We start from the raw sequence: 27,742 nt of genomic DNA, 5'->3' as shown, positions 1-27,742 counted from the left end.
GTTATGGAAATTGGAAATATTAGGAATATAAGAACATATAAAATCATCAATTGGATGAAATATACTTTGAGTCATTGGGTGTCTGCAGTTTTTATTCTAATTCAGTTTATATGATACGACATGAACTAATTTAAAAGCAGAATTGCCCTAGAATTTGGACTAAAATGATTTAGAACTGGAAGGAATCTCAGAAGTTGTTTAATATAAAATTCGTATTTTTGAGGTAACAGAAAGGAGGCCTAAGGAAAAGACATTTAAACAAAGCCATCGCTGAGATGGAACTGACTAGAACCCAGCCCCCTTGAAGTCTGGTCTGATTCACTTTTTGTTATGCAGTTAACATTATTTTAATGGAAGTATTAATATGTGTTTGTAGCGAGATATTTATACTTTCATAATATGTCCTGAAAACTTTTCCATTTTTCTCCTCTTAAACTGTGCCCATATAATTTATTTAACTTGTGTCCCATTGGACATATTTCTTTATCCTTTTTGAAACTGTAGCTTGAGCAGGAATTGGAGCTCTCGCGAAGGTTATTGAACCAGTCAGAAGGCAGCAGAGAAACACTTTTGCATCAGGTAAGTTTATACAAGCTATGAGAAGCTGCTTTTAAATTAAATCAGGATTGAGTCTCCTTCTCTGTTAAATGCCTTTTGAAAGGAAAATCCTAGGTCTAGAATAACTTTTTTCCTAAGGAATGTATATCAGCATACATAACATAAGTAAAAGATGAAATTCTTTCAGGAAGATTGAGAGAAAGCTAGTAAAAACACCAGCCCAAGTTTCCACTGTGACCATGTATTTTGCTGCTGGCTGCTCCAATTTAGGACTTATCTCTGTCAGCATAACCAATGTAAAAGCAAGACTGGATATGTAAGATAAAACTTTCCCAGGGGCTTAATTTTCCTCAAAGAGGCATTGGAGGGTGAAAGAAAAAGTAACAAAACAGACTTTTACATATTCAGTTTTCTTTGAATGCGTTATTGTCTTGCATTCACATTTTCAAGATGCTACCTTCCCCTTTTTAACCAAACCTAAGGCTTACTTTTAAAGCATAACATTTTGCAGCCCATTAGCCTGTAGTGGGAGTTTGGTGCTTCTGATATTTAAAGTTTGATAACTTAAAATAGCCATCTTACATACATTGGATAAGGGCTTACGGTTTTCCAACTAACTACCGCTCTGCCTTTATTGAATATAAAATTCAATTGTACCTTCCTCTGTTTTGAGACGTGGGTTGCATAACTCACTACATAATATGCTAGGTAGGCAAAGATGTCAGAAATCATATAGATGTTTAGAAGGAGTATTACAATTTGACAATCAGTGCTGAAAATACACCATAGCACCTGTTTTACAAAACCTTTAAAAATGTTCCTTGGCTTTGTTCTGCAGCCAGTGGTCCACTGGAATTAATGTTGGCAGAGCTCAGACCTTCTTTTTTGGAAGTTTATATTTGTATTTAATTTCGCTCTGATTTTTTTTGGAACTCTGACTTGTACTTTATAATGTCATCTTTTGAAGGAAGAGATTTCAGTGTTTGGGTTGTCACTGTGACTTGAGTCTTTTTGCCACTGCAAACTTGTTTAATGCTCATTGGGGACACACCTGGTACGTGCTAAGCAATTTGCTGGTCTCTAGAAGTACAGAGATAAGTAAAATAGTCCTTGACCTCAAGGAGTTTGTAGTGTATTTCATCGTGTTTATTGCTTATTTATTTGGAGTAGTGCTTTGATATAAAATATGCTAACTTGTGATCATTTTTCTTGAGTTTACCAATCAGTAGCCCACGTTCTCATGAAAGAAACTAAGTGAAAATATGAAAACATCTAGTATGTAATTGGAGGTGGTTTAGGTTAATGGTAGTAGGTCCAAATAAAGGATTTTTTTAATGTGGTCAAATTCGTTGTCACAGTAGACACAAAGAAGGGGAAAGGCATCCATTCTTTGTGGAAGGAATGGGAGGAATAAAGAAACGGAACAAGAGACTATTTCATATGTCTGGCATGACAGAGGGATTAACTTGGCTTCAGTTTCTGCTTGCAGAAGCCTAGTAGAAATAAAATTTTTCCCCAGGAAAATAATTTGTAACAATTTGTAAGTTCAACTATTCTTTTTTTCTTTACTTGTAAAACTTACGTAAGTTTAATTTTGACTATATGTATTCAGGTAGAAGAACTCCGTACACAACTTATGAAGGCAGAAGGTGACCGAAAGGGTTTGCAGCATCAGGTCTCTCAGATTTCCAAGCAACAGTCAAGCCATCAGGATGAACAAGGAGATGACCGGAGGTTTAGGAGAGGTATAATTCTGATTTGTAAATATGAGGTTGTTTTTTTTTAATCTTTCTTAAATACTTCCCATTTTTAGAATTGCATTTCTTATGTTCGCTTTTGTTATCTATTTCTTTTCTTTTTAAATTGATTTGAAAGACAGAAAGAGAGAGAAGCATCAGCTTGTTGTTTCACTTATTTTTTCATTCATTGCTCACTTTTTTTTTTTAATCCTTACCCGAGGACATTTTTCCATTTTTTGTTCAGATAGAATGGGAGGGAGAGAGAGGAAGAGAGAGAGAGAGAAACACAGATGTGAAAGGGTTGCATCGAGTGGCTGCCTACCACACTACCCATCCAGGACCAGGGGTACATGCAACCGAGGTACGTGCCCTTAGCAGGAACCGAACCCGGCCTCTGGACTGCAGGCCGACGCTCTAACCACTGAGCCAAATCGGCCAGGGCTTCTTGGCTCACTTTTTTATGACCAGGGATCGAACCTACAACATTCACATATCTGAACCACACTCTAACCAAATGAGCTACCCTGTCAAGGTACCTTATCTATTTCTTGATCTACCACAAGGTTTTCAAACAAGTCAATAATGTAGCATCCAATATTTTTAAAACAGACTTTATTTTTTAGTTTTGTGTTTATAGCAATATTGAGCGAAAGGTACAGAGATTTTTCCCATATACCCTCTGCTCCCACATGTACATAGCCTCCCTTATATCCACATTCCCCCAAGAGTGATATGTTTGTTATAAATGAGGCACCTACACTGATCCATCATTGTTATCCAAAGTCCATAGTTCACATTAGGATTCATTCTTGGTGTTGTGTATTCTATGGGATTAGACAAATATATGATGATACTATCCTCTATTATAGTATCAGAGAGTAGTTTCCCTGCCCTGAAAATCCTCTGTATTCCATGTATTCATCTCTCTCTGCCCCTTAACACTTGACGACGTGTCTTTCTACTGTCTCCATAGTTTTGCTTTTCCAGATTCTCATATACTTGGAATCATACAGTATATAATTTTTCAGATTGGTTTCTTTTACTTAATAATATGCCTTTAAGTTTTCTTTATGTATTTTGATTACTTGGTAGCTCTCTCTCTCCTCTTCTTTTAAACATGAATGTACCACCGTTTATCCATTTACCTACTGAAGGCCATCTTGGTTGCTTCCTAGTTTTGGCAATTATGAGTAAACAATATCTGTGTGCAGATTTTTGTGTGGACATGTTGTCATCTTCTTTGAGTAAATACCTAAGAGTGTGATTGCTGGATCGTCTAGTATAGGAGTATTTTTAGTTTTGCAAGAATCTTTCAAACCGTCTTTCAAAGTGGTGGTACCATTTTCCATTCCCACTAGCAATTAGAATTCTTTTTTTTTTTTTATCCTCACCTGAGGACATTTTTCTATTTTTTGTTCAGGTAGAGTGGGACATTTTTCTATTTTTTGTTCAGGTAGAGTGGGAGGGGGAGAGAGGAAGAGAGAGAGAAACATCAATGTGAAAGGGACACATCGAGTGGCTGCCACCCGCACAACCAACCAGGGCCGGGGACAAACTGCAACCGAGGTACATGCCCTTAGCGGGAACTGAACCCGGGTCTCTCGGGACCGCAGGCCGACGCTCTAACCCCTGAGCCAAACCGGCCAGGGCAGCAATTAGAATTCTTATTGTTCCACTTTCCTGTGAACAATTGCTGTTGTCAGTTTTCTGGATTTTGGTCATTCTAATAGATGTGTAGTGGTGTCTAATTGTTGTTTTAATTTGAATTTCTCTGATAACATATTATGTAGAGCATCTTTTTTTTTTTAATTTTTTCTTTTTCTTTATTGATTTTAGAGAGAAAGGAATAGAGAGGGCGAGAGAGATAGAACCATTGATGTGAGAGAACATCAATTGACCACCTCCTGGCATGTCCCCCACTGGGGATTGGGCCCACAACCTGGGCATGTGCCCTTACTGAGAATCGAACTGGTGACCTCTTGGTGCATGGGTCGATGCTCAACCACTGAGCCACATCGACCGGGTTCTCTTGACAATTTTTTGAGAACTGGAAAAAAAAAAAACTATTTTAAGTCATTACCCCAGGAGATAGATAGATAGATAGATAGATAGATAGATAGATAGATAGATAGATATTTTTTTTTTAATCCTCATCCGAGGACATTTTTCCATTTTTTGTACAGACAGAGTGGGAGGGAGAGAGAGGAAGAGAGAGAGAGGGAAACATCGATGTGAAAGGGACACATCGAGTGGCTGCCACCGGCACGACCAACCAGGGCCGGGGACAAACTGCAACCGAGGTACATGCCCTTAGTGGGAACCGAACCCGGGTCTCTCCGGACCGCAGGCGGACGCTCTAACCGCTGAGCCAAACCGACCAGGGCCCAGGATATATTTTTTTATTGATTTTAGAGAGAGAGGAAGATAGAGAGAGAGTGAAATACCGATGTGATAGAGAAACATTTATCAGTTGCCTCCTGTACACACCCCAACTGGGGGTTGAACCTGCAACCAAGGAATGTTCCCTGACCAGGAATTGAACCCACAACCTCTGGTATACCAGATGATGCCCCAATCAACTGAGCATTTGGTCAGGGCACAGAGCTGAAATTTTTAATTTAATTTTCTTATATGTTTTTATTGATTTCTTAGAGAGGAAGGAAGAGAGCCGTAGAATTGATGTGAGAGAGAAACATCTATTGGCCGTCTCCTGCATGCCCCCTACTGGGGATCGAGCCTGGACATGTGCCCTGATCGGGAATCGAACTGGAGACCTTTCAGTCCATGGGATGACGCTCAACTAAGCCACACTGGCCGGCCTGCAAATTTTAATTTTAATAAAGTCCAGTTTATCAATTATTTCTTTTATGGATTGTGTCTTTGGTGTTGTATCTAAAAAGTTATCACTAAACCCAAGGTCACCCAAATTTTTTTCCTATCTTCAAAGTATTTTATAATTTTGTGTTTTACATTTAGATCTGTGATTCATTTTGAATTATTTTTTGTGTAAGGTGTAAGTCTAAATTCCTATTTTCGTATGTGGGTATCCAGTTGTTTTAGCACCATTTTTTGAAAACCTACCTTTATTGTGTTGCTTTTCCTTAATTGTTAAAGATCAGTTGACTTTTTATGTAGGTCTATTTCTGGGCTGCCTATTCTATTCCACTGATCTATTTTTTCACCAGTACCACACTGTTTTGATTACTGTGGCTTTACGGTAATCTTGAAGTTGGATAGCGTCAGTCCTCTAGCTTTGTTTTTGTCTTTAACTATTGTATTGCCTGTTCTGAATCCTGTGATCTCCATATAACTTTAGTCAGTTTGTTGATATCTGCAAAATAACTTGCTGGAATTTTGATTGGGATTGCACTGAATCTATAGATTAGGTTGGGAAGAACTGATACTTTGACAATATTGAGTCTTTCTATCCATCACAGGGAATATCCCTCCATTTATTTTGTTCATCTTTGATTTCTTTCATCAGAGTTTTGTAGTTTTCCTCATATACATTTTGTTAAATTTATACATATGTATTTCCTTCTTTTGGATGTAAATGTAAATGGTGTTGTGTTTTTAATTGCGAATTTCACTTGTTACTGTATTTTATATCAGTGTTAATGTCTTCTCTGCTTGAATTTTGAACTGACTTCTGTTGTCAGACCTGTTTATGTCATGGAGCAAAGCCAGTAATGGTGTTTCTTCCAGCTTCCTGTATCTGTGCCTAAATATGTGTGTTTTTGTGTGTGTGTCTGTGTATTTGTACTTAAATTTAAAATGCTTCTCTGGCCCTGGCCGGTTTGGCTCAGCGGTTAGAGCGTTGGCCTGCGGTACAGAGAGACCCGGGTTCGGTTCCCGCTAAGGGCACGTACCTCGGTTGCAGTTTGTCCCCGGCCCTGGTTGGTCGTGCGGGTAGCAACCACTCGATGTGTCCCTTCACATCGATCCTTCCCTCTCTCTCTCTTCCTCTCTCTCCCCCCTGCTCTGTCTGAACAAAAAATGCAAAAATGTCCTCGGGTGAGGATTAAAAAATAAATAAATAAATAAATAAAATGTCTCTCTGTGTTTTTTAACTTTCTCTTATCCTAATTTTTAATATGTACAAACAATCAAAATTAAGATCTATCTTCTTTTTTAATCTGGAGATTGGTGACAAAAATTAATCACATTGCACAAATACTCATGACTGGCTTTGTTTTAGGTGAATTAGGAATGCTTTGTGTTTGAGGAGTGTGAGAATAGCTTTTTGGTTAGCAGAGGTAATGATTCTGGCTGTATTTCTCTTTGAAAGTTCAGGCTTAACAGAAATAGTGATATTGATATTTTATAATGGTTTCTAATACACTAATCCTGATTGTTCAGCTTATAAATTACATTAATAATGGGTCTTCCTATTTCAATGCCTAACTTAGTGGAGAAACTCTTGTAAGTATTTGCTGTACTATTAAAGTCAGTAAAGGGAGATATTTTCCCAGATCCTCCTACATAACTCAGTATGTTGCTCGTGTTAGAGTTTACACATTGCCAGAAAATCTTCAATGGATGGCAGACTGTAACATACCTATCTTGACATATTTTCATGCCATCAAGGTCACTTAAGTCTTGTGTGATGTTATAATTGAAATATATTTCAACATTAACTTTATTAAAATTTACTTTTAAAAGTACAATCCTAAGGTGTTAGATTATTCACCAAATTTTCATAATGATGCACATAGGAACTCTGATTTTGTTTGGAAAAAGACATTTGTTATATGTTTTGTTTCCTCATTCATTTTAGTTATTTTTGGTGTAAGTCTTTGAGAACTAGAAGAATCTCACTTTTTAAAACTATTTACCAGGTTTTAAAAAATTAAGCTTTCTTATTAATGTGATAATGGACTTCTTCACCTTCTTTTAACTATTCTAGAATTTTCATTTTTATGAAATACTTGTATTATTTTTTTAATTTTTATTGTACATAAGAAATGACACTCATTGTCACACTCTGGCTGTTGTTTGTTCCCCAACCCACTACAAAAAACTTCTTCCTTTCTTCTAAAATGGACTCTGCTTAGTTTACTGACGTTCTCCGCTGTCAGACTGAGAGGAATCTCATCACTAGTTATCTTTCTGGACCTTGCTCTTCCTCTGTGGACTCTTGCCTGACTTCAGTGTTCCTCCTCGTTCCTGGTCCTTCTGCTTCGGTCGTCTTCCTTCCTTCCGCTCAAATCTTTGCCCCTTGTTCATAGTTGGTGCGTTAGATGCTGATGTCTAGAATCCTATTTGTGGCTTTTCTTACTTATTACTTCTCTGTAGAGATTGTTATTTAATCTTATGCTTTACTGTCACCTGTAAATGATGATCCCTAAATCTGGCTCCACTCAGTCTCCTATGCTTCAGCCCTCCAGATGGAGCTGCTCATGGACATCTCTCTATGCTGTCCACAGTTGCTCAGTCAACAGATATAAATCTGAATCCATAAATCTTTCCTCAAAACCTGTTTTTATTTTCTATCTAAATTGATAGCATCAAAAATTTTTTAAAATTTATTCCTTCTGCCTTCCATCCAATTTGTCCTGGTACTCTGTCTATTTATAGATCTTGAGATCTCTTGAATTTTTCCTACCTGCTTTTTTATTCTCACTACCCCAGTGTAGGCATGCTTTATCTCATCTAAATTACCCTCTTAACTTGTCTCACTCTAGTTCTTCTGTAATCTGTCTTCTATTCTAAGACACAGACCATTCAGTTTACTCTCTTGATTAAAACCTCTCATAATTTATTTTTTTCTAATGACATACAAGATATTATGCTACTGATTTTGCATTGTCTCCTTTTGTTCTTACAACTACTCTATGAGAAAAGTACTATTTTTGTTTCTATTTTAATGATTAAAAAAAAGACTGAGGAACAGAGGGATTGAGTACCTTGCCTAAGGTCACATTTGTGGGAAGTAGTAGACCCAAATCTTTTTCTCCCTGAATTGAGCTCTTAAATGCTGTCCTTTACTAACCCATCACTGTTTGCAGCAAGTGTTTGAAAACGGAGTGTATGAGAAAATCCTCTGATATGGAAGGCGAGTGTTTGTGACATTATTTATATTTTCTACCGTGTGTTTTAAGTATTTTAATTTTGTTAATGTTTCTTATATATGCAGGTATGTGTATATATCTGTATTTTTTATATATAGCCATGCTAATTTGTATATGCATCTATATTATGATACATAGCAAAATATTATGTCTCCACATCAAATATATATACACTTAATAAAATATACATATATGTATGTATTTATATATGTATTCATATCTGTTACCTCCATATTTTATATAATATATATTCATACTAATAGTATACATATTAATGTTATTTATATTATGGAACATCTATATGTAAATAGATATATATTATGGAGATACCTATTTGTACACATATACATATATATTGAGATAAAACATTTATAAAATGAATGAATACATATATTTATAAAATGAGTAAATACATTTAAACTTAAACAAATATGTATATTTTTAGGTTATAGACCAAGTAGGGGTGGGAAGAGTATGGCCTATGGGCCAAATCTAGACTTTTGTAAGTAAACTTTATTGGAAGACAGCTACTCCCAATCATTTATGCACTATGTACGTTACTTTTGCAATACAGTGGCAGAGGTGAGTAGTTGTAATAGAGGTCTGTGGCTAAAATATTTGCTACCTGACCCTTTACAGAAAATGGTTGCTAATTCCTAGTCTATAGGATAAATTCTAAGCTTCCTAGCAGTGCATCAACTCCCTGCCGACCCCCCTTTCCCTCCCTCATGTGTGTTACTACATAAAACTATTTCTGTATGATAACCATTATGCTTTATAGGAATATCTTTGTAGTATTTGTCAGTGTTCTTATCTTGCTACTAAAATGCCTGTGTACCTTCCATCCAAGGTACATTTGATATTTTAGACACTTAGATATGTCTATTTGAAACTCTCTGATATTTCTAAAATTGGAGTGTGTCTTATAAATGATCCATAAATTTGATTTGGTAGTGTTTCTTTCCATCTTTCCTTTTCTGGAAAGGAAACTACTGGAAAAACAGCGGTTTTAAATTCATATGTTCCAAATTTTGACATGTTAGATTCAAGGAAGTACTTTATGTCTTGTTTCTATGCTCGGAGTGCAAGCTCATTGAGAGTGGGTTTTTGTGTTATTTATCTCTGAAGAAGCTGCTATTAGAGTGCACTGTGCATCACAGACCAAGTGTCTCATGTCGAGTTAAATACTAAGTCAGTTGTACTGTTCAGTGACATCATTTTGTAGTGGCCCAGAATCAGTAAGTTAGTGGTCATGCGCGATCAGAGTTTTAACGGCATCATGTGTTTATACTGCAGGAACAGCATTTGTTGAGTACACTTCACTAACTTCAGTTGGGAGTAGCTTAGTTGAAAATTCTTTCAGAATATTTGTTAGACTTTGAAGCTAATGTGGGGATATAAGGAAAGTTAAAGGGGATAAGTGTGTAGGATTTTCCTGAAATAAATTGTACTAGAAATCAGATAACATTTTAGGTTTTAGTATCAAAGTAGAATAATGTTGTAGAAAACGGCATGAGACTTGAAACAACAGACTGGCAAATTATGAATGCTGTTGAGTGACAGTGCTAATAAGTAGATTATGTTAGCCGGAATATTAAAACATCAAGGCTTTGCACCATTTGAAAGTACATTCTTCTGTGAGTAAAGAGCAACCATCAAGCTTTACATTTTCTCTTTGAAGGCGTCGAGCGGGACAGAGAGGATCTGGAGAAGCAGATGTCAGATTTGAGAGTGCAGCTGAACTTCAGTGCCATGGCCTCTGAGTTAGAAGAAGCGAAACGGTGCATGGAGCGAAAAGACAAGGAGAAAGCACATTTGGCAGCACAAGTCGAGGTGACTTTGCTATTTTTAAGCCATAGTCAAAGGACCTTAGTGTTGTTTCATAGAAGTGCTTAATGAAATTTTCATGTGCAGATTGTGATATTTTATGAACTCTAGTTTGGGTATAGATAGTTAGGTAGATGACTGCTTATATATGGAAATTTCTATGGAGTCATTTCTCTTTAATTTGGACCTTAAAGCCAGGAAACTGTTAAACTTGAACATATTTTTGTTCTGGTAATAATCGAGCCCTTCCTACAGACGGAAGGGACTGTTCTTCTCTGAAGGAACAGTGAATTATCATTTATTTTGGGGGTGAAACTGGCAGAAGCACAGCGAAAAGGTATTACTGATATTTCTTCTTTGTAACCATAAAGGTTTTCAAGTATCTACCTGTTCTGCATGAGGTAGAGTTATGATGCCTGTATTAATTTAGGGTTGTATAATAATTGTGAATGAAATAATCATGAATGAAGTGTAACTGGGCAGCTACCATTTCCTGCTCATCTTTGTTTTCTAGCACAGATGGGGTAATTATCTGAAATATTAAAAATCAAAGGAAAGAACTTCATAAAAAGGAAATGGCTTAATTTCATTTATCATTATGCAAATTAGATCAAACATGGATGCCACACTTGGAAATAGATATGTATCGGTCCTCCTTGGTGTGTGTGTTTTTATTGGCAAAGCTGTGTTTGACTTGTAATAAGTTACCACATTTGAAGAAGTTCCTAAATTAAAATAAAAGTTAGAAAATTGGTGTTAAAAGCATCTAACTTTGTATCATCCAAAGGAGATATTTAATATGACTCTAGCCTGAGTTTTTCTTTCATCTTGTCAGTACATCAATAGAACCTGTATTTTAGATTTGGTTTAAGATTCAGATTGTAAAGATAATGAAATATTGACATATTCTTTATAAAGCACTCTATACGTTTACTAATTACTTATCAGAAATATTCTTAGAGCAGTTATAATTGTAGGGCTTTCAAAGTTTGCTTCATGGATATTATTTTAGCCTTCGAACCTGTTGACAAAAGTTTTAAAATATAGTTATTTTGCCAAAATTAAGTGTTTTTTTTTTTTTTTCTTTAAACTATGTTAATAAATATCAAAGGTAAAAAAATCCCTTTGCTAAGCTGTTTATAACCACATGCTGGTCTGTCCTCCTTCCTTTCCTTCCTCCCTTGTTTCCTTCCTTTATTCCTTCCATTGTTTGTTTGTTTATTTATTTTCATTTGCCACTTGTAGAACAAACTGAAAAAAGATCTTTAAAAGTGAAAGACAGTTGGAGAAAGAGGTTGAACATGACTTACAAATCAAATACTTAACGACTGTCTATTATGTGCCAGGCACTGTTCTTGGGGCCAGTGGCACATCAGTGAGCAGAAACTCAGCACAGGTCCTCGTCTCAGTGCAGGTGACAGTCTAAAATTGATGCAGAAAGTTCTTTCAGTTTGTCTCAAGTCTGAGTCAAATTCCTTTTGGATGATGAAATAATGTTTCCCAGTTGCTATTGAAAATGGTAATCACAAAAAGACATCATTCATCCTGGAAGAAATTACCATTAACCAGTTTTTAATTTTTTTTTTCCTGATTTTGTTTTTTTCAAAAATAAAATCATTAAGTTAATTAAACTTCCATCAGTTATTTTAGATGAAATGGCACTTGTGATTATGGCTTTTTAATATTTCATACCTTGTGGAGGCCCATTGAATATCTTTGTTCCCAAGCTATGCTCAAGTGAAATCTAGTATGATCTTTGTGAGAGATGTAAGTCATGGATCACTCAGTTTATCCTCCAATAGTTGGGAATTTTATTGAAATTGAATTGAAAAGCATTTAGCCTGTGCTTTATTTTTAGAAAGCTTCAGGTCATTTGGAGTGTTGCCTTATACATTCTATAAAAAATGGAAATTAATCTTCTTTCTTTGTTTTTTAGAGACCAAATATAAATAAGGTGCACAAAATGAGACTATTGGTCAGGCCCAAGAATAGTTATATAGTCACATTTTAAAAAATTTTATCTTGCCCTGGCTGGTTTGGCTCAGCAGTTGGAGCATTGGCCCATGGACCAAAGAGCCTTGGGTTCGTTTCTGGGCAAGGGCACGTACCTCGGTTGCAGTTTGATCCCCGGCCCTGGTTGGGGTCATGCAGGAGGCAACCAATTAATGTGTCTCTCTCACATTGATGTTTCTTTCTTTCTCTCTCTCTCTCCCCCTCACTCCCTTCCTCCCACACTCTGAAAATCAATGGAAAAGTATCCACAGGTGAGGATTAAAAAAAAATTATCTCTATTTTTGAGAGTATTACAGATGTCCCTCTTTTTTTTCCCCTCCTGGCCCCCCTCCACCTAGCTCATGCGCCACTTCAGACCTTCACCACACAATTGTCTGGGTCCATGGACAATGCATAAATGTCTTTGGTTAATCTCTTCCCAACCCCCTTCCCCTCTTCCCTCTGGGATTCATCAGTCTGTTCCATGCTTCCTTGTCTCTGGATCTATTTTGTCAGTTTATTTTTTTCATTAGATTTCACATATAAGTGTGATCATGTGATATTTGTCTTTCTCTGTGTGGCTTATTTTGATTAGCATAATAGTCTCCAGGTCCCTCTATGCCATCTCAAAGGGTAAGAGATCCTTATTTTTCACAGCTGCATAGTATTCCATTGTGTAAAAGTATCATAGCTTTTTTATCCACTCATCTACTGTTGGGCACTTGAGCTGTTTTCAAATCTTAGCTATTGTGTATAGTGCTATTATGAACATAGGGGTGCATATATTCTTTCTGATTATTGTTTTGGGATTCTTAGGATATATTCCTAGAAGTAGGATTACTGGGTCAAAGGGCAATTTTATTTTTATTATTTTGAGGAAACTCCGTACTGTTTTCCATAGTGCATACACCAGTCTGCATTCCCACAAGCAGTGCACTAGGGTGCCCTTTTCTCCATATGCTCTCCTGCACCGATTTGTTGATTTATTGATTGTAGCCATTCTTATAGTTTGTTTGACCATTGTCTTTCTCAACCTGACTTTCTAACACCTCTCCTACAGAAACTCTACACAGTCTTGTCAACTTAGTTTTTTCTTAAACTTCCTTAATCCCATCTGTTTTTCTTTGTTCCAGTTGTTCACTGCTTCTGTAATGTTCTCTTTTTGTGCAAATTCTAAACCTTATTCTTTCTGAAGCCTTCTTGGGTCATATCAGTTGCAAGTCATCATCCTTCCTTCTGAACCATCCTTTTGCCCACACCACTAGTGTTTTTATGGCACCTTTCTCACACTGTCTTAAAGTAGTCTGGGTCTCTATCTCTAAGATTTCAAAATGGGTTGAAATAAAGGAGAAAGGGAGATGCAGAAGAAAGCTGCACTGTCATAAGACAGATTCAATTCTGACGTCCTTACCTTAGTGAAGACATCATGTATTAAGGTCTTGTCCTCACATCTGGAAACTTGAGTTTGTCTAGAATTAAGTGATCTGGGAGTCTGGTTCATATTAACAGTGAAACTCACAGGATAGCAATGTATAAGAGTGCCAGTTCACTGATGTACCCTGTGGAGACCTATACTGACATTTAAAAACTATCCTCCTATGCAAAGCACCAGTCTCCCAGTTTTTTATACCTAGGTTTCGGAAAGCTGGATTAGTAACCAAAAAAATTGCTTGATGAGCACAGAATCTGAGAGTAATGATGTCTAAAGGACTGTTTGTTCAAGGCTATGGTAAGGTTTCCCCACCCTCTATCTCTCTTTAACAAGAGTTCTTGTAAGTGGAAATCCTATTTACTTCAACAGATTCTGTCTTTATTTCTGGAATGTGTTGGACTGACTTTTTTTTTGTCTTTTCTAACAATCTTCTCTGCTTTCACTCTGATGCTCACTTTCTGTTTACATTTTCTTTTGATATGTTGCTGTGCACAGATTTTGCTCTGGGCCATTTACCAGAGTGCATTGATGTTACAGTTCAGACTCGTGGCATTCTGGGAGCCACTTACGAATTAAAGACATACTTCTTTTCAGATCATAGATGAATGTGGGTTAAGAACCAGGTTTTACCTCTATATCCCTTTGTGCCCCTCTTTCAGTGTCTTACTCATATTAGGCACTGAATTAATGATTGTTGACTGAAATAAAATACTGTAGAACATTTTTATGGTTATATTTTAAAGCTAACACTGTTGTCCAGTCATTCCTTAAAAGCACATGAATTTCTCGAAGAGTTGTCAGTATTCAAGGGAACCTTTGCTCTTTCTCACTAATTGCATTAGTTTTTGTTGATCCAGAATATATATTTTAAGCAGTTATTTTACACTGGGGAAAAACAGTGAAAATAGCTTGTAAAAAACCCAAATGAAAGCTACATTTGAGTTTGCATAATTTACCTTTCAAATTGTACCTAAGGTTTTAAATCTCTACATGCATAAAAAATACTAAGTGCATTTTTTTTTTTTCTTTCTTCTTGGAAACTTGAGTTGAACCTCATTAACCTTGATAGGCTATTTGTATTCATAAGAATTTCAAGCATCCTTGATCAATGATTCCCCCTGATTTAATCTCAGCCTCCATCTTCCATCAATTTATTCTTCTTGTAAAAAAGATTTGACTTTTAAATTCAATGAAGAACTTCAAAGAAAGAAAGAAAGAAAAGCAAGGTGCTGTACATAATTTATTTTAATTGTTGAAAGTGATAATTGAGTGACAACTGACAGGATTATTCATTAGCATAAACTTGGGACTTAATGCCAGAATTTACTTTTAAGAAGAGAAAGGGTAGTGAAAAACTGAAATGGAAATAGATAACTTTTTTCTTTTTATTAGTACAGTAGAAACTGAAGAAAGTTTTTTTTCAACATGTTTTTAGGTTAAACTCTTTTGAGTCTTGAATTTTTTTATATAAAGCTGGCCACTTTACTATGCAATAATGCCCCATTCAATACTACTTTAAAACCCTTCTTAAAAACCTGTGGTCTTAGTTGTCTTAATGACCCTGTCTGACACGTCTCTTTATCTTAATAATCTCTTCTTTATCCAGGTGCATGTTGTAAAATAAAGTATTATCTGGGTACTAAGTAAATCTTAATCAGATTTTAAACAGATTATATTATAAAGAAAACAAATACTGGTAGCAAAACTTTATAGAAAAGTTAAAATTGTAAAATCTAGTGGAGAAGAGGTCTTCCTGGTAATACAATAGAGTGCATGGAATCTGGATACTGATTCACTCCTCATTTTCTGGGATTTATTGTTTGCCATTTTTTTTTTTAGTTTAGTGAATTGGCTGGAGTAGTTTAGTGAAAGCCGTTTCCCCCTGCAGTGTACAGTCACTTCTTAGAGGGGGCAGTTTTGGGTCTGTGCAGTCCCCATGGCCACCAGGGATGGTTATGGTTTAGCTGGATTCTCTTTGATTGTCTAGTTCCCACATCTCCCAATTAAGCAAGCCTCTGGCTAGTCTGAGTCTGTTGATAGCTCATCTTGCTTTTAGCCTCTCTGCTAATTGCTTGCTTATTGCTCTTTTTTATTTTTGACAGTGCCCTGGGGTATAAATTGCTTCACAGTCTAATTCAATTAAACTTGGGTTTATTTTCTGGGGTAGGGTGTTACCAGTCTTTCGGTGTTATCTGATCCCAGGAGGGCTCTTATTAGCTGTCTCTTTCCTTGATTTTCTTCCATTAAAATGATAGCTGATCTATCATTTCACTTGTTGCTACTAGTACTGTGGAAATTACCAACTTCTGACCTGTTTAACACCAAGATCTCTATTGTTTTTGATATCAGCCTTAGGCATGGATTTCCTTATGCTCTGTTACAAAGAAAGTCGATCCCCTTAGGCATAGTTATTGAGCTCTTCTCAGTTTGTATGACCACCTCTCTTTCTGCATCACTGCACTGACTCTTCCCTTTGGAGGACACTCCAGCTCTTCAGATGTGGTGCTGGGTGCAGATGGTAGTCTCTGACCTTCTCAACTTGCCCTTTCTCTTATGGAATCTTCACTGTGAGTGAATTGGGGCAGGGTAATCTAGACCTACTATGCCTTTTGCCCTTCCAACAGGTGGGGCTTGTTGGAAGAAGGAAACCTCCGACTTTTGACTGTGCTTGCTTGAAATAGAGCTTCCACAACACTAATCTGGGGCTCTAGCTTCTCTATGGGGGAAATCTATAGCCTTAGACTAGGAGCTGGGCATAGAGTAAATCTTGTCTTCCAGGCTATACCTGGTTGGAGTATTGTTTCAGTCACACTGAGTGGGGAGGGGAATATGGGAAAAGGTTGTAGCTTAGATGCCATAGACTCTCATTCTTACCAAGATTTAATAGATTTTCTTAAATAACTATTTCTCCATTTGTTCTGTGCCATTAGGACAATTTCCAGATGTGTCAAATGATTTTTATTATTTAAATAATTGTTACCAGTTAAATGGTTGTTTTGCTGAAAATAGGGTATTTTGCGCTCCTTATAGTCATTCTGAAAGTCTTACTCTCTGGGAGAAATAGAGTACTGATTAGAAGAAAATATCCGCTCTGAATCACAGAGAGACAAAAAGATGGAAAATACAGTAAGAACTTACCTCAATTCATGTCATTAATATTTTCTGTAACTTTAAGTGAAACAATATATAATGAAATCAATTTTTATCATAGGCTAATTGATATAAATAAGAGTTAAGTTCCCCCAGCATCTCATCAACATTATAACAAAATATGTTGAAAAAAATGATGGCATTTGAGGGCCTGCTGTACAGAAAAGCTTGTAATAGTTATGTGAGACGTTGTGAAAAGGTCTGAAGTTCTAATGTGTATGTAACTGAAGTCCTAAATGCCAAACAGAGAGTGGTGCAGAAGCAAGAGAACTGAAGAGAATAGAGATCAACTCACATCATTAAGAAGTTCTGAGAACCCCAAACAGAACAGATACAATGAAAATCACAACTGGACATGCCACAGTGAAATTAGTAAAACCAGAGAGAAAGAAATGCAGCTAGAAGGGGAAGAAGACACATTACCTTAAAAGATCAAAATGGAAACTAGAGCAGAAAGGTATCTTCAAAGTGTTAAAAGAAAATAATGCCAACCTAGATCCATATCCAATGAAAATATCCTTCAAAAATGAAGGTGAAGTAAGATAGTTCCAGACAGCAAAAACAGATGAATTTAGTTTTAACAGAACTGCAGTAAGGAAAATGCTAAAGGTGATTTTTTTGAAGGTGAAAGAGAGAACAAAGATCAACGGGGAATGGAGACCAATATATGGGGTAAAATTTGGGAAAAGTCTAAATAAATATTGACAAGCACAGTATAATAATGTTTTATTTAATTTAAATTATTTATAAAACTGACATTACATCAATACTGCTTAATTTGGAAAGTTGTATATTGAGTTGAAATACTTTTCAGGTTCTTAGTTCTAAGATGAAAGAAGTTATTAAATTACTAATCTACATTATATGTTAATAAATCAAGGTTGCAAGCCGTAATCTCTAGGGTAACCACTGAAAGATCAGTAATGAATATATAACTAATATTGGGTAAAAAATGAAACAATTGAAAAAGTTAACATCTAAAAAATGAGAAAATTTTCACAACATTGGATAAACAAAGATTTTTTTTTTTTAAACTAGGACACCAAAAACATGAGTGAATCATAAACAAAATAATTATAAATTGGACTTTAACAAAGTTTAAAGTTTGTGCTTTACAGTGGCATCATTAGGAAAATGAAAAGCAACCCAGCCACACTAAGAAAAAATATTCAGTGTGTACATATATCTAACAAAGGACTGGCACCAGCTTTGTATATTGTTCATATATATATATATTTGCTTTGCCTGGTTGGTTTTAACACTTGTAATTAGTGTAACAGAAAAATTGCATTATTTCCTTGGCCGGTTTGGCTCAGCGGTTAGAGTTGGCCCGCAGACTAGAGAGGCCCGGGTTCAGTTCCTGCTAAGGGCATGTACCTCAGTTGCAGTTTGTTCCTGGCCCAAGTTGGGGTCAGGTGGGTGGCAGCCACTTGGTGTGTCTCTCTTACATTGATGTTTCTCTCTCTCTTCCTTTCTCTCTCCCTCCTGCTTTACCTCAAGATAAATGCAAAAATGTCCTCAGGTGAGGATAAAAAAAAATCGTATTATTATCTCAGCAGATGTAAAACATTTATGAAAATTCAACATCCAATAGTTAGGGAGACTCTTAGTAAAAAGGAAGAGAGGGAGCCCAGCCAGTGTGGCTCAGTGGTTGCACGTCGACTCGTGCACCAAGAGGTCGCCGGTTCAATTCCCGGTCAGGGTACAGGCCCAGGTTGTAGGCCCCATCCCTAGTCAGGGGCATGCAAGAGGTGGCCAGTCAATGTTCTCTCTCATCAATGTTTATGTCTCTTTCTCTCCCTTCCTCTCTCTCTAACATCAATAAAGAAAAGAAAAAAAAAAAAAAAAAGGAAGAGAGAGAAACTTCCTGATACTGACGAATATCTAGTAAACCCCTGGCCAATGTGGCTCCGTGGTTAGAGTGTTGGCCCTCTGACCAGAGGGTTGTGAATTTGATTTCTGGTCAAGGACATACACCTGGGATTTAGGTTCTATTCCCCAGCCTTGGTCTTAGTGCATGTGGGGGGCAACTAATTTTTCTCTCTCTTCTCTCTCCCCCCTCACTTCCTCCCTCCCACTCTTTCTGAAAATCAATGCAAAAAAATATCCTTGGGTGATAATTAACAAAATAATAATAGTAAAAGAATATCTACTAAAAACCTGTGACAATTACTATACTTAATAGCGAAATATTGACTGCACATGAGATAAGCACTTTTTTTTTTTGTTCAATAATGTATTGGGGTCCTAGGTATCTGTTTGGAAAGGAATTAATAATGCTATCTTTATTTTTGATTGACATTAAAAAAAAATACAACATATTCTATAGATAAATTATTAAAAAATAAGGTATGTATTTCAGATAAGACAACAATTAAAACCAAAGATTAAAATAAAACAAACTTTTTCAGACCTTTTAAGCTAAACTAAAAACAAAGTAACCAGAGAATCATATTTAGTCATATTGTGCTTGTCCTAAGTATTTATTTTTATTGGGAACAAAAAGTTTTTTTGCACTTAAGTAAAATTTATGCAATTTACTTTTTTTTTTTTCCTCACCCGAGGATATTTTCCATTTTTTGTACAGATAGAGTGGGAGGGAGAGAGAGGAAGGAGAGAGAGAGAGAAACATCGACATGAAGGGACACATCGAGTGGCTGCCACCCGCACGACCAACCAGGGCCGGGGACAAACTGCAACCGAAGTACATGCCCTTAGCGGGAACCGAACCCGGGTCTCTCCGGACCACAGGCCGACGCTCTAACCGCTGAGCCAAACTGGCCAGGGCTATGCAATTTACTTTTAAAATCAAAAAAGAGAAAGAATATACATAATCAATATTAGGAACAAATAAGGGCCCTACCTATAGATACAAAGGAGAAGAAAAATTATACAGAATATCAAGTCATTATATTGATATTAATTAGTGGTTGCCCTAGATTAGCATTGTCCAATAGGTCTTTCAGAAATGATGCTTTATATCAGTATTGTCCAATAGAAATTAGCCATATGTGCCTATTGAACACCTGAAATGGGGTCAGTGTGTTTGAGTTTTTCATTTTCATTTAAAATTTTACTTAATTCTAATTTTAACAGGTAGAACTTAACAGGTGGCAGTGTGATTGGATGGTGTGAAAGTGGTTTGGAGCTGTGTCTTAAATTCAAATTGTTTTAGAGGGCACATGATTTGATTGTCTGAATATGGCATTGTGTTGGGGGTGTTAGTGTACTTGGACTTTATTGAGTGATTGGTTAATAAGCTATCCTTTTGTATGGCTACTGGAGTAAAAAATGGATGATTATTATTGTTTTAATTTTTTTTATTGTGATAAAATACACATAACATAAAATTTACCATCTTAACCATTTTTAAGTGCATAGTTCAGTGGTCTTAAATATATTCACTTTATTGTGCAACCATCACAACCATTCATCCCCACTGAAACTGTACCTCTTAAACACTAACTCCCTTTTCTCCCCTCCCCCATTGCTGCCAGCCACCTGTTGTACTTTCTATCTTTATGACTTTGACTGCTCTAAGTTCCACATACAAGTGGAATCATACAGTATTTGTCTTTTGTGATTGACTTATTTCACTTAGCATAATGTCCGTAAGGTTCATCCATGTTGTGGTATATATATTGCATAATTTTCTTCCTATTTAGACTGAATAATAGTCCATTGTTTGTACAGACCATATTTAACTTATCAGTTGATGGAAACTTGGGGTGTTTCCACCTTTCAGCTATTCTGAATAATGCTGCTATGAACATGGGTGTACAAATATCTGTTTGAGATGCTACTCCCAGTTCTGTTAGGGACATACCCAGAAGTGGAATTGGTGGGTCATATGGTAATTTTGTGTTTAATCTTTTGAGGAATCACCATACTGATTTCCGCAGTGGCTGTACCATTTTATGTTTCCATCAACATTCACAAGGGTTTCAATTTGTCCACATCCTTGCTAACACTATTTTCTGGTTTTGTATTTTTTTTATTTATTTATTTATTTATTTATTTATTTATTTATTTATTTATTTATTTATTTATTTATTTATTATCATCCTCACCTGAGGACATTCTTCCACCTTTTGTTCAGGTAGAGTGGGAGGGAGAGAGAGGAACAGAGAGAGAGAGAGAAACATCAACGTGAAAGGGACACATCGAGTGGTCACCCGCACAGCCAACCAGGGCCGGGGACAAACTGCAGCCGAGGTACGCGCCCTTAGCGGAAACCGAACCCGGGTCTCTCCGGACCGCAGGCCGATGCTCCAACCGCTGAGCCAAACCGGCCAGGGCTATTTTATTTATTTTTGTATTTTAATAGTAGCCATCCTAATGGTTGTGAGGTATTATTTCAAGGGATCATTATTTTTGTTTGAAATAATATTTACTTGAAAAAAATAGGGCTCTTTTATCTCATTTAGCCTTCCTTCATTTCTCTTTTCTCCTCCTGTCTAAAATAGAAAAATTGATTTCTGCCAAGTGCACAAGGTCATTCTGTCATCAAAGATAATGTTTCTGCTCGACCCAGTGTAGCTGATTGGATTGAGCATCATCACATGGACTGAGAGGTCCTGGTTCAATTCCCAGTCAGGGCACATGCCCAGGTTGCAGGCTCGATCCCCAGTGGACAGCGTGCAGGAGGGAGCTGATTGAGGTTTCTATCTCTCTCTCCCTTCTTCTCTCTCTAAAATAATAAATAAATAAATGAATGAATGAATAAAAAAATAAAGATAATGCTTCTGATCTGTTTCAAATAAACTAATTTTTATAACAGTGATTTTCATCTGGTGTGCCTTGGTATGCACACTGGTGTGCCGCAGAATTTTAAAATATGCAATACCTGACTATCATCAGGGGTACTGACCTCTTTTCCCTTAGGTTGTCAAAAAAATGACAACAGCCAACACAATAGTCATCCAGTGTGAATGAATAAAAATTAGACCTTTTTTTTGTTTTGTCAGATTGGCAAAAAATATATTTTTTGGTGTGCCGCCGAATTTTAGTAATTATTTTGTGCGCCATGAGATGACAGAGGTTGAAAATCACAGTTCTGGAATGATGTAAAGCCATAACATCGTGACATTTAGTTAATCCTCCTTAGTATATGTCATGTAATTAGAAATAAAATAGTATTTCTTTAGTTGAACCATGTAGTTCATCTCAGTCCCATCACCTTCCACATCAGAATTGGTAAGACATGGTGTGTATCTTTCATTGATGCCTACTTTGGCCTCTACATTTCATAGCCAATGTATAACCACAGGTTCTTTATGAAAAGCAGTCCCAAATACAATCTGCTTAAAGTCGAGTGGTTTTATCCTTTTTATATTCAATTTTTCTCCTCTCAAAGTGCCCACTTTAGTTAAACTTCAGAGTTGCAGAATTAAAATGAACAGTCTAATAGAGTGTGAGAAAAATTAAGAAAACACAAATGTACTTTGAGATATGTGTGCCAGGGTTAGAATTTCCCTAGTGTATTGCTGGGCCTAGATGTTAATTATATGCTCCCTTGTGTTTTAAGTTAAACACTCTGAAGAAATGTGTGTTTAAAATGTTCCTTGTAGTGAACATTATGGCTAATGAAACAGAAGTTAATATTTTATTTCTTCACAAAGAGATGAATGTATTTAATTAATTGAACATTATTTTCTGTACTTTGCTTAAGCTTAGTATGATGTTTCATTAAAAAGTACAAGGAAACTGTAGTTGTATGAAGCAGAAATGTTCTCGTAGGATTTGTGGAGAAGTAATTATTTTAATCACCGAGAAAAACTGAGGAAGCTATTATTTGAAATTAATATTCTTTGTGTGTCTCTGCTCCAATTGGCAAACAATTGATAATAGTCTATGTGGTCAAGGTTGGAGTGATAGCAAAGACAGGTTATTTTTAAAGGAAGAATATATGTGATGTGGTTACTGCAGTGTTTTATGTGACTGATCCCTGACTAAGGGTTTGAATCAGTTTTTAAAGATTACTAATATGTGTTTTGCATGGGTTAAAAATAATTGAATCACAGATTTTAAGTATGTATTCTACATTTAACTGATAGTGACTGAAAAAAAAAAAGTTTTAAATGGGATGATCCCAGGAAGTGAGGATGGCCTGATTTAGCTACATGTAGGAATATTTTGGGACTACCACACTTGTTTTGATTGATTTGAGTTCTTTTATTCAAAGAGACTTGCCTTTGTTCTCCTGACTGGGGAAAATTGATTAGTTATCCTCTCAATATCAATCCATAAAGCACCTAAATTATACCAAAATGAATGAGTTCATCAAAACAAGCAAGAATATGTCAAGCTAATTTCTCAATAGAGGTAAGTGGGGCATGGCTTAATTAAGAATCTGAGAATTTCAGGAGAAATCCCATTTAAATCTGTTAGTTCTTTTGTTTACTCAGTAAAAGCAAAACTTTATGTTTAGCTTTTAGTGTGGGAAATAGAACTGCTCTAGGTATTTTATGCAATAGTTGTTTATGCTATTGGCAGAGCTAACCCTGCTGGGCTTCCAAGAAAGGATAGCACAAAGGGGGAGATTCACTACAGAACAAAATAAATTATATCTCTATGACCTTGCTAGCCAGCAGCGAAAGGCTAAATTAGCAAGTATATGGTCCTCGCCTCACTTCCACATGCTAAATCTCTCTGCACTGCGTCTAATTTGGCCTCAAAAGCTTACTCTAGGGAGTGCTGAGCATTTGGTTTTGCAGCCTCCATGAAATAAGAGAGTGTATCAGAAGGAGGTGGGGATAGAGGCCGACTGCTAGTGTCACACTCAGGTTTTCTTTCAGCTGAGAAGTGGCCTTGCCTTGTGTTTTCAAAGCCTTTGAACCTAGCATGTGTCTGTAGTTGACACTCAGTTAATGCTGGTTGAATTCATGTTAATCCTAATATCACATTTATAAATATGTGTCTATTCCTTAGGAGCATTATATTCATTCTGTATTTTTTTTTGCTGGGATTTTTTTATTTATTTTTATTTTTTAAGCTTCCTGTCCATTTTAGTTTAGTTAAAACTAAATCATCTATAAATGCAATTAATTGGCCACATGGGAACTAAAATGTTCCAACTTGCTGAAAAAGAGTTTAATTTCAATAAATGCAAAAAATATAAACAAAATGCTAATATATTGTTCTGTGCATGAGTCAGTTGTCTTCCTCACTGGGGTGCTTGCATCTCATTTTGGATATAATGTCCCTAGCTTTTCATTCAGTGTTTTCATCTTGTCCCTGCTCTGTGGAAGCCATATTTTGGGCTGGAATCAGTTCATTTGTTCACAGAGTCAATATTAAGGATGATTAATTGAATTCTACTTCAAATGGTGTTCTACTTGAGGTTTCTTTCCTATTTATTAGCGTTATATTATTAATGTTTTTGTTTTTGTTTTTGCTTTTTTGGTTGTTTAAGTTACTGTTTTTGTTGTTGTAAAGAACTGAGCTTTATATACCTTTGCTATAAGCGTCATTTTTGTCTTAGCGTTTCATTTTGACACATCACACAGTTGCTGCTTTTCATTGTACTGCTTTTCTAGAAACTGTATTGTAAAACAGAGCATTCTATTGTGGTTTGTATGTTCTCATATGAGAAATATTGTAATCAAGAATTGTGTTTCCAACTGAGGAGTTTTCACTAAATCCATTATGCTTAAAATGAACTTGTTATCAATGCCAAAATATAGTAATTAAAATTAAAATTCTTTATTTTCAGTAAAATGAGTACAATGAAAACACCTACATAATTTTACAGTGTACATATTTACTCTAGTATACTTATACCTGTGTGTATGTATGTGTGTGTATCAACAACTATTGTATCATACATTTCATGTATTGAAAAATGACAGGCTAGATATTAAAACATTAAAATAAAAACCTGAAGTTAATATTTTCCCCCCTCTAGAATTTAGAACGGGGACTTTCTCAGATATTATTAAACTGTTTGGGAAAATTGAAGAAATTGAACAAATGGCTTCTTCTCTTCACTAATTTTTCATTAGTAAATAGAGACTTCACAAATGATTGTATATCCGTTTGGCTTGGCTCTAATTTGGGATTATGGTTTTCAAACATTGCAGAGTCAGGTTATTTTGAATTTTTTACAAAGGCTTTATTTGTGAATGTTTGGGAGAAGTGTCTTAACAAGAGATTTTCTTGTTTATTTTTTCCCTCTTCCCCACTCTCAACCCCCCTTCTCCTACCAACACCAATGTTAAGGGCACTTTAATCAAGAAAAAAGGCATTAAAGGGCATCAGGGCCTGGGAGTGCTGGCCACACTCTTGCCTTAGTGGTGTGGGTTCCGGGATTGGCTGGCATGGGCATTCATTTTCAGACTCTGCCTCTCTCTCCCCTGTCCCTCTTCTCTTTCTCTTTATGACTTTCAGTAGCAACAGTTGAATTATCTTCTTTCTGTTCCCTTAGCCGTCACCTAACAGTGTTAGCTCAGGGCTGTTTTTTTCTTTGGACAAGAAATCTTTGTTAGATAACATTATATAACCAGATAAAAACACTGAGGAAACAAATGTAAATATAGATTAGGCTGCATAAGTTGGGAAGAGAGGCAAAATTTGAGATAGAGAGGAAAGAATTGCTCATATATATCAGGTGTATTAAAAATAACTGTTATGTGACTGTCTCCCTAACCGGGCTGCATGGTTCTCCAGAGCAGTAGAATGCAGAACCATGCTGGCTTACTCGTCTTTGTGTCTCAGTAGCTTGGGTGTTGCTCAGTGCAGTAAGTGTTTATTGGACTGAATGGAAACATACCTGCATTTTCTTCAGAAAGACTGACAAGGTTTTTTCTTTTTTCTAGACTCTTAAATGCCACAGTTTGTTCTTATATGTTATAAGCCAGCTTCATTGAATTTGCTGAAACTGAATTCAGATAAGAGTTGAATTGCTTCTAAAAGTTCATTTCTGCTTTAAAAGGATATTTTTCAATTATTTTCAATGTTGCCATAATATTTTAATATCCTAGTGTTAGCATAATGTCCTTTGGTGATTAATCTTTCTCAAGCCAGGACCTGATCATGTTATTCCCTTGCTGAAAAACCTCTGAAAGTTTGTACTAGATTTCAGCATCCTTCAACCTGATTTCTGACCTCACTCTCCAATGTCTTTTTAGCCCTCTGAACTATGACTTTTCACGAACAGCCACTGATGACCCATTCTGTGGCTTTTGTTCACACTGTTATGCCTTACTTTAGTTTTGTGGTGGAATTGAATGAGATAACTATTATAAACGTTTACACAATTCCTTGCACAAATCAAGTGCCCCATAAACTTCAGTAGTAGTCGTAATTTAATCATCATCCTCATTATTATAATTATCAGCTCCTTTTTGTTTAAATCTCTGCTCATATATCACCTCCTAAGAGCATCCTCCCCAGGTACACCATAGAATACAGACCCCATTTAGGTAACCATCACACTTTAGCACCTCGCATGATCCATGTTGTAACTTAGCTGTTAATGTGATTATCTCCCCATTTAGATCATTAGCTTCTCTGGTGTTGAAGACAGGCCTTATTAACCTTTCTGTAAACGACACGTCTAACACAGAGAAAGTGTAACCACTCTCCAGGGGTTAGTTGGGGGAAAAAAAAAACGGATGCCTCTCTTGGTTACTGCTTGTTAATAACATTGATTTATAACATAGTGGTAAAACTTTTAAATGAGGGCAAAAGGGTAAACCACCATCATGAGGGTTTTCTGATCTCATTTTAGAATTTTCCACATAAATAAGTGCATAGTTCTCAATTTACTGTTTTGTTTGCATGGATAAAGGGGTGACTCATCCCTCCCAGGCTGCACTGAATTTTGCAAACTGGGCAAATGCAGTCCTGTTGCTAAGAAAATGGAGCTTGTTTTCGAGGCATTATTTTTGTATTTTTGCCATAATGTCCTACCATAACATTAGTCAAGAGAGAAATTGCACTGAACTTTAAGCCATATTCAGGAATAGTGGAATCTGGAAGGAAACAGTCTGCTGTTCAAGTCGAGGGAGTTGGTAAATGCTTCCAGTCTCTATTTGTAGGTGCCTTAGTACAATGTGGATGCTATTTATTCTTTGTTCCCCTCACATCATCATTTCAGCCTCCCGAACCCAGTCTTATTAGGACACATGACCTTTCATGTTAACTTTGTCACCCTGGGTATTTGGAAACAAAGGAACAGGAAGGGCAGCTTATGGGCCACATTGTAAGCACTTATTTCTGAATTTGTAACTCCCTTGCAAAGCTTTACAATAGTGGCTTAATGTTAATGATTAAAATATTATTTTACTTGTATAAAATGTTATATGAAAGCACTGTGCTCTCATTTTTGAAATTAAAAGTAGATCTGCATGCCCTGGCCGGTATGGCTCAGTTGGTTAAGGTACACAACCCAGGTTGTAGGTCTGATCCCCGGTGGGGGTACATGCGGGAGGCAACCGATGATGGATGTTTCACTCTCACATCGATTTTTCTCTCTCCCTTCCTGATTCTCAAATCAATAGAAATAAATAAATAAAAGTAGATCTGTATCTATTCTACTCAATTAAAAGTGTGTATGAATCATTATGATATAGTGAAATTTCTAATCGTTGTATTGACCAACTCTGCTTTAGGGAAGCTAGATTTTAAGAGTTCACATAATTTTCTTGATTAGGTACTTCAAATAAATTTCAGTTTATTTATTTAGCCCAGCCAGTGTAGCTCAGTGGTTGAGAATCGACCCATACACCAAGAGGTCGCCAGTTTGATTCCTGGTCAGGGCACATGCTCAGGTTGTGGGCCCGATCTCCAGTGAGGGGCATGCAGGAGGTGGCCAGTCGGTGTTCTTGCTCATCAGTGTTTCTATCTCTCTCTCCCTCTCTATTCCCCTCTCTCTAAAAGCAATAAAGAAAAAAATATATATATATTTTTTAAAATTTCAGTTTATTTAAAAATATATCCTACAATGATTCATGCAAGCTTACGGTAAGTTC

General features: G+C 36.3%; 1 protein-coding gene across 5 annotated transcripts in view; it reads left to right on the top strand.

Moving 5' to 3' along the window:
- CEP128 (centrosomal protein 128) overlaps positions 1-27,742 on the top strand; it is a 381,990-nt gene that overhangs the window by 97,001 nt on the left and 257,247 nt on the right. For all 5 annotated transcript variants that reach the window (XR_004961115.1, XM_036274522.1, XM_036274511.1 and 2 more), the window contains 3 exons: positions 505-579; positions 2,171-2,303; positions 10,050-10,201. Coding sequence is in view for 4 of the 5 variants with exons in the window: in XM_036274522.1 (XP_036130415.1) it covers positions 505-579; positions 2,171-2,303; positions 10,050-10,201 (360 nt within the window). In the remaining variant the exon portion in view is untranslated. The remainder of the gene's footprint in view (positions 1-504; positions 580-2,170; positions 2,304-10,049; positions 10,202-27,742) is intronic.

This window comes from Molossus molossus, unplaced genomic scaffold, assembly GCF_014108415.1.
Source record: "Molossus molossus isolate mMolMol1 unplaced genomic scaffold, mMolMol1.p scaffold_m16_p_1, whole genome shotgun sequence".
Lineage (NCBI taxonomy): Eukaryota > Metazoa > Chordata > Mammalia > Chiroptera > Molossidae > Molossus > Molossus molossus.
This window is presented reverse-complemented; position numbering and strand designations above follow the sequence as displayed.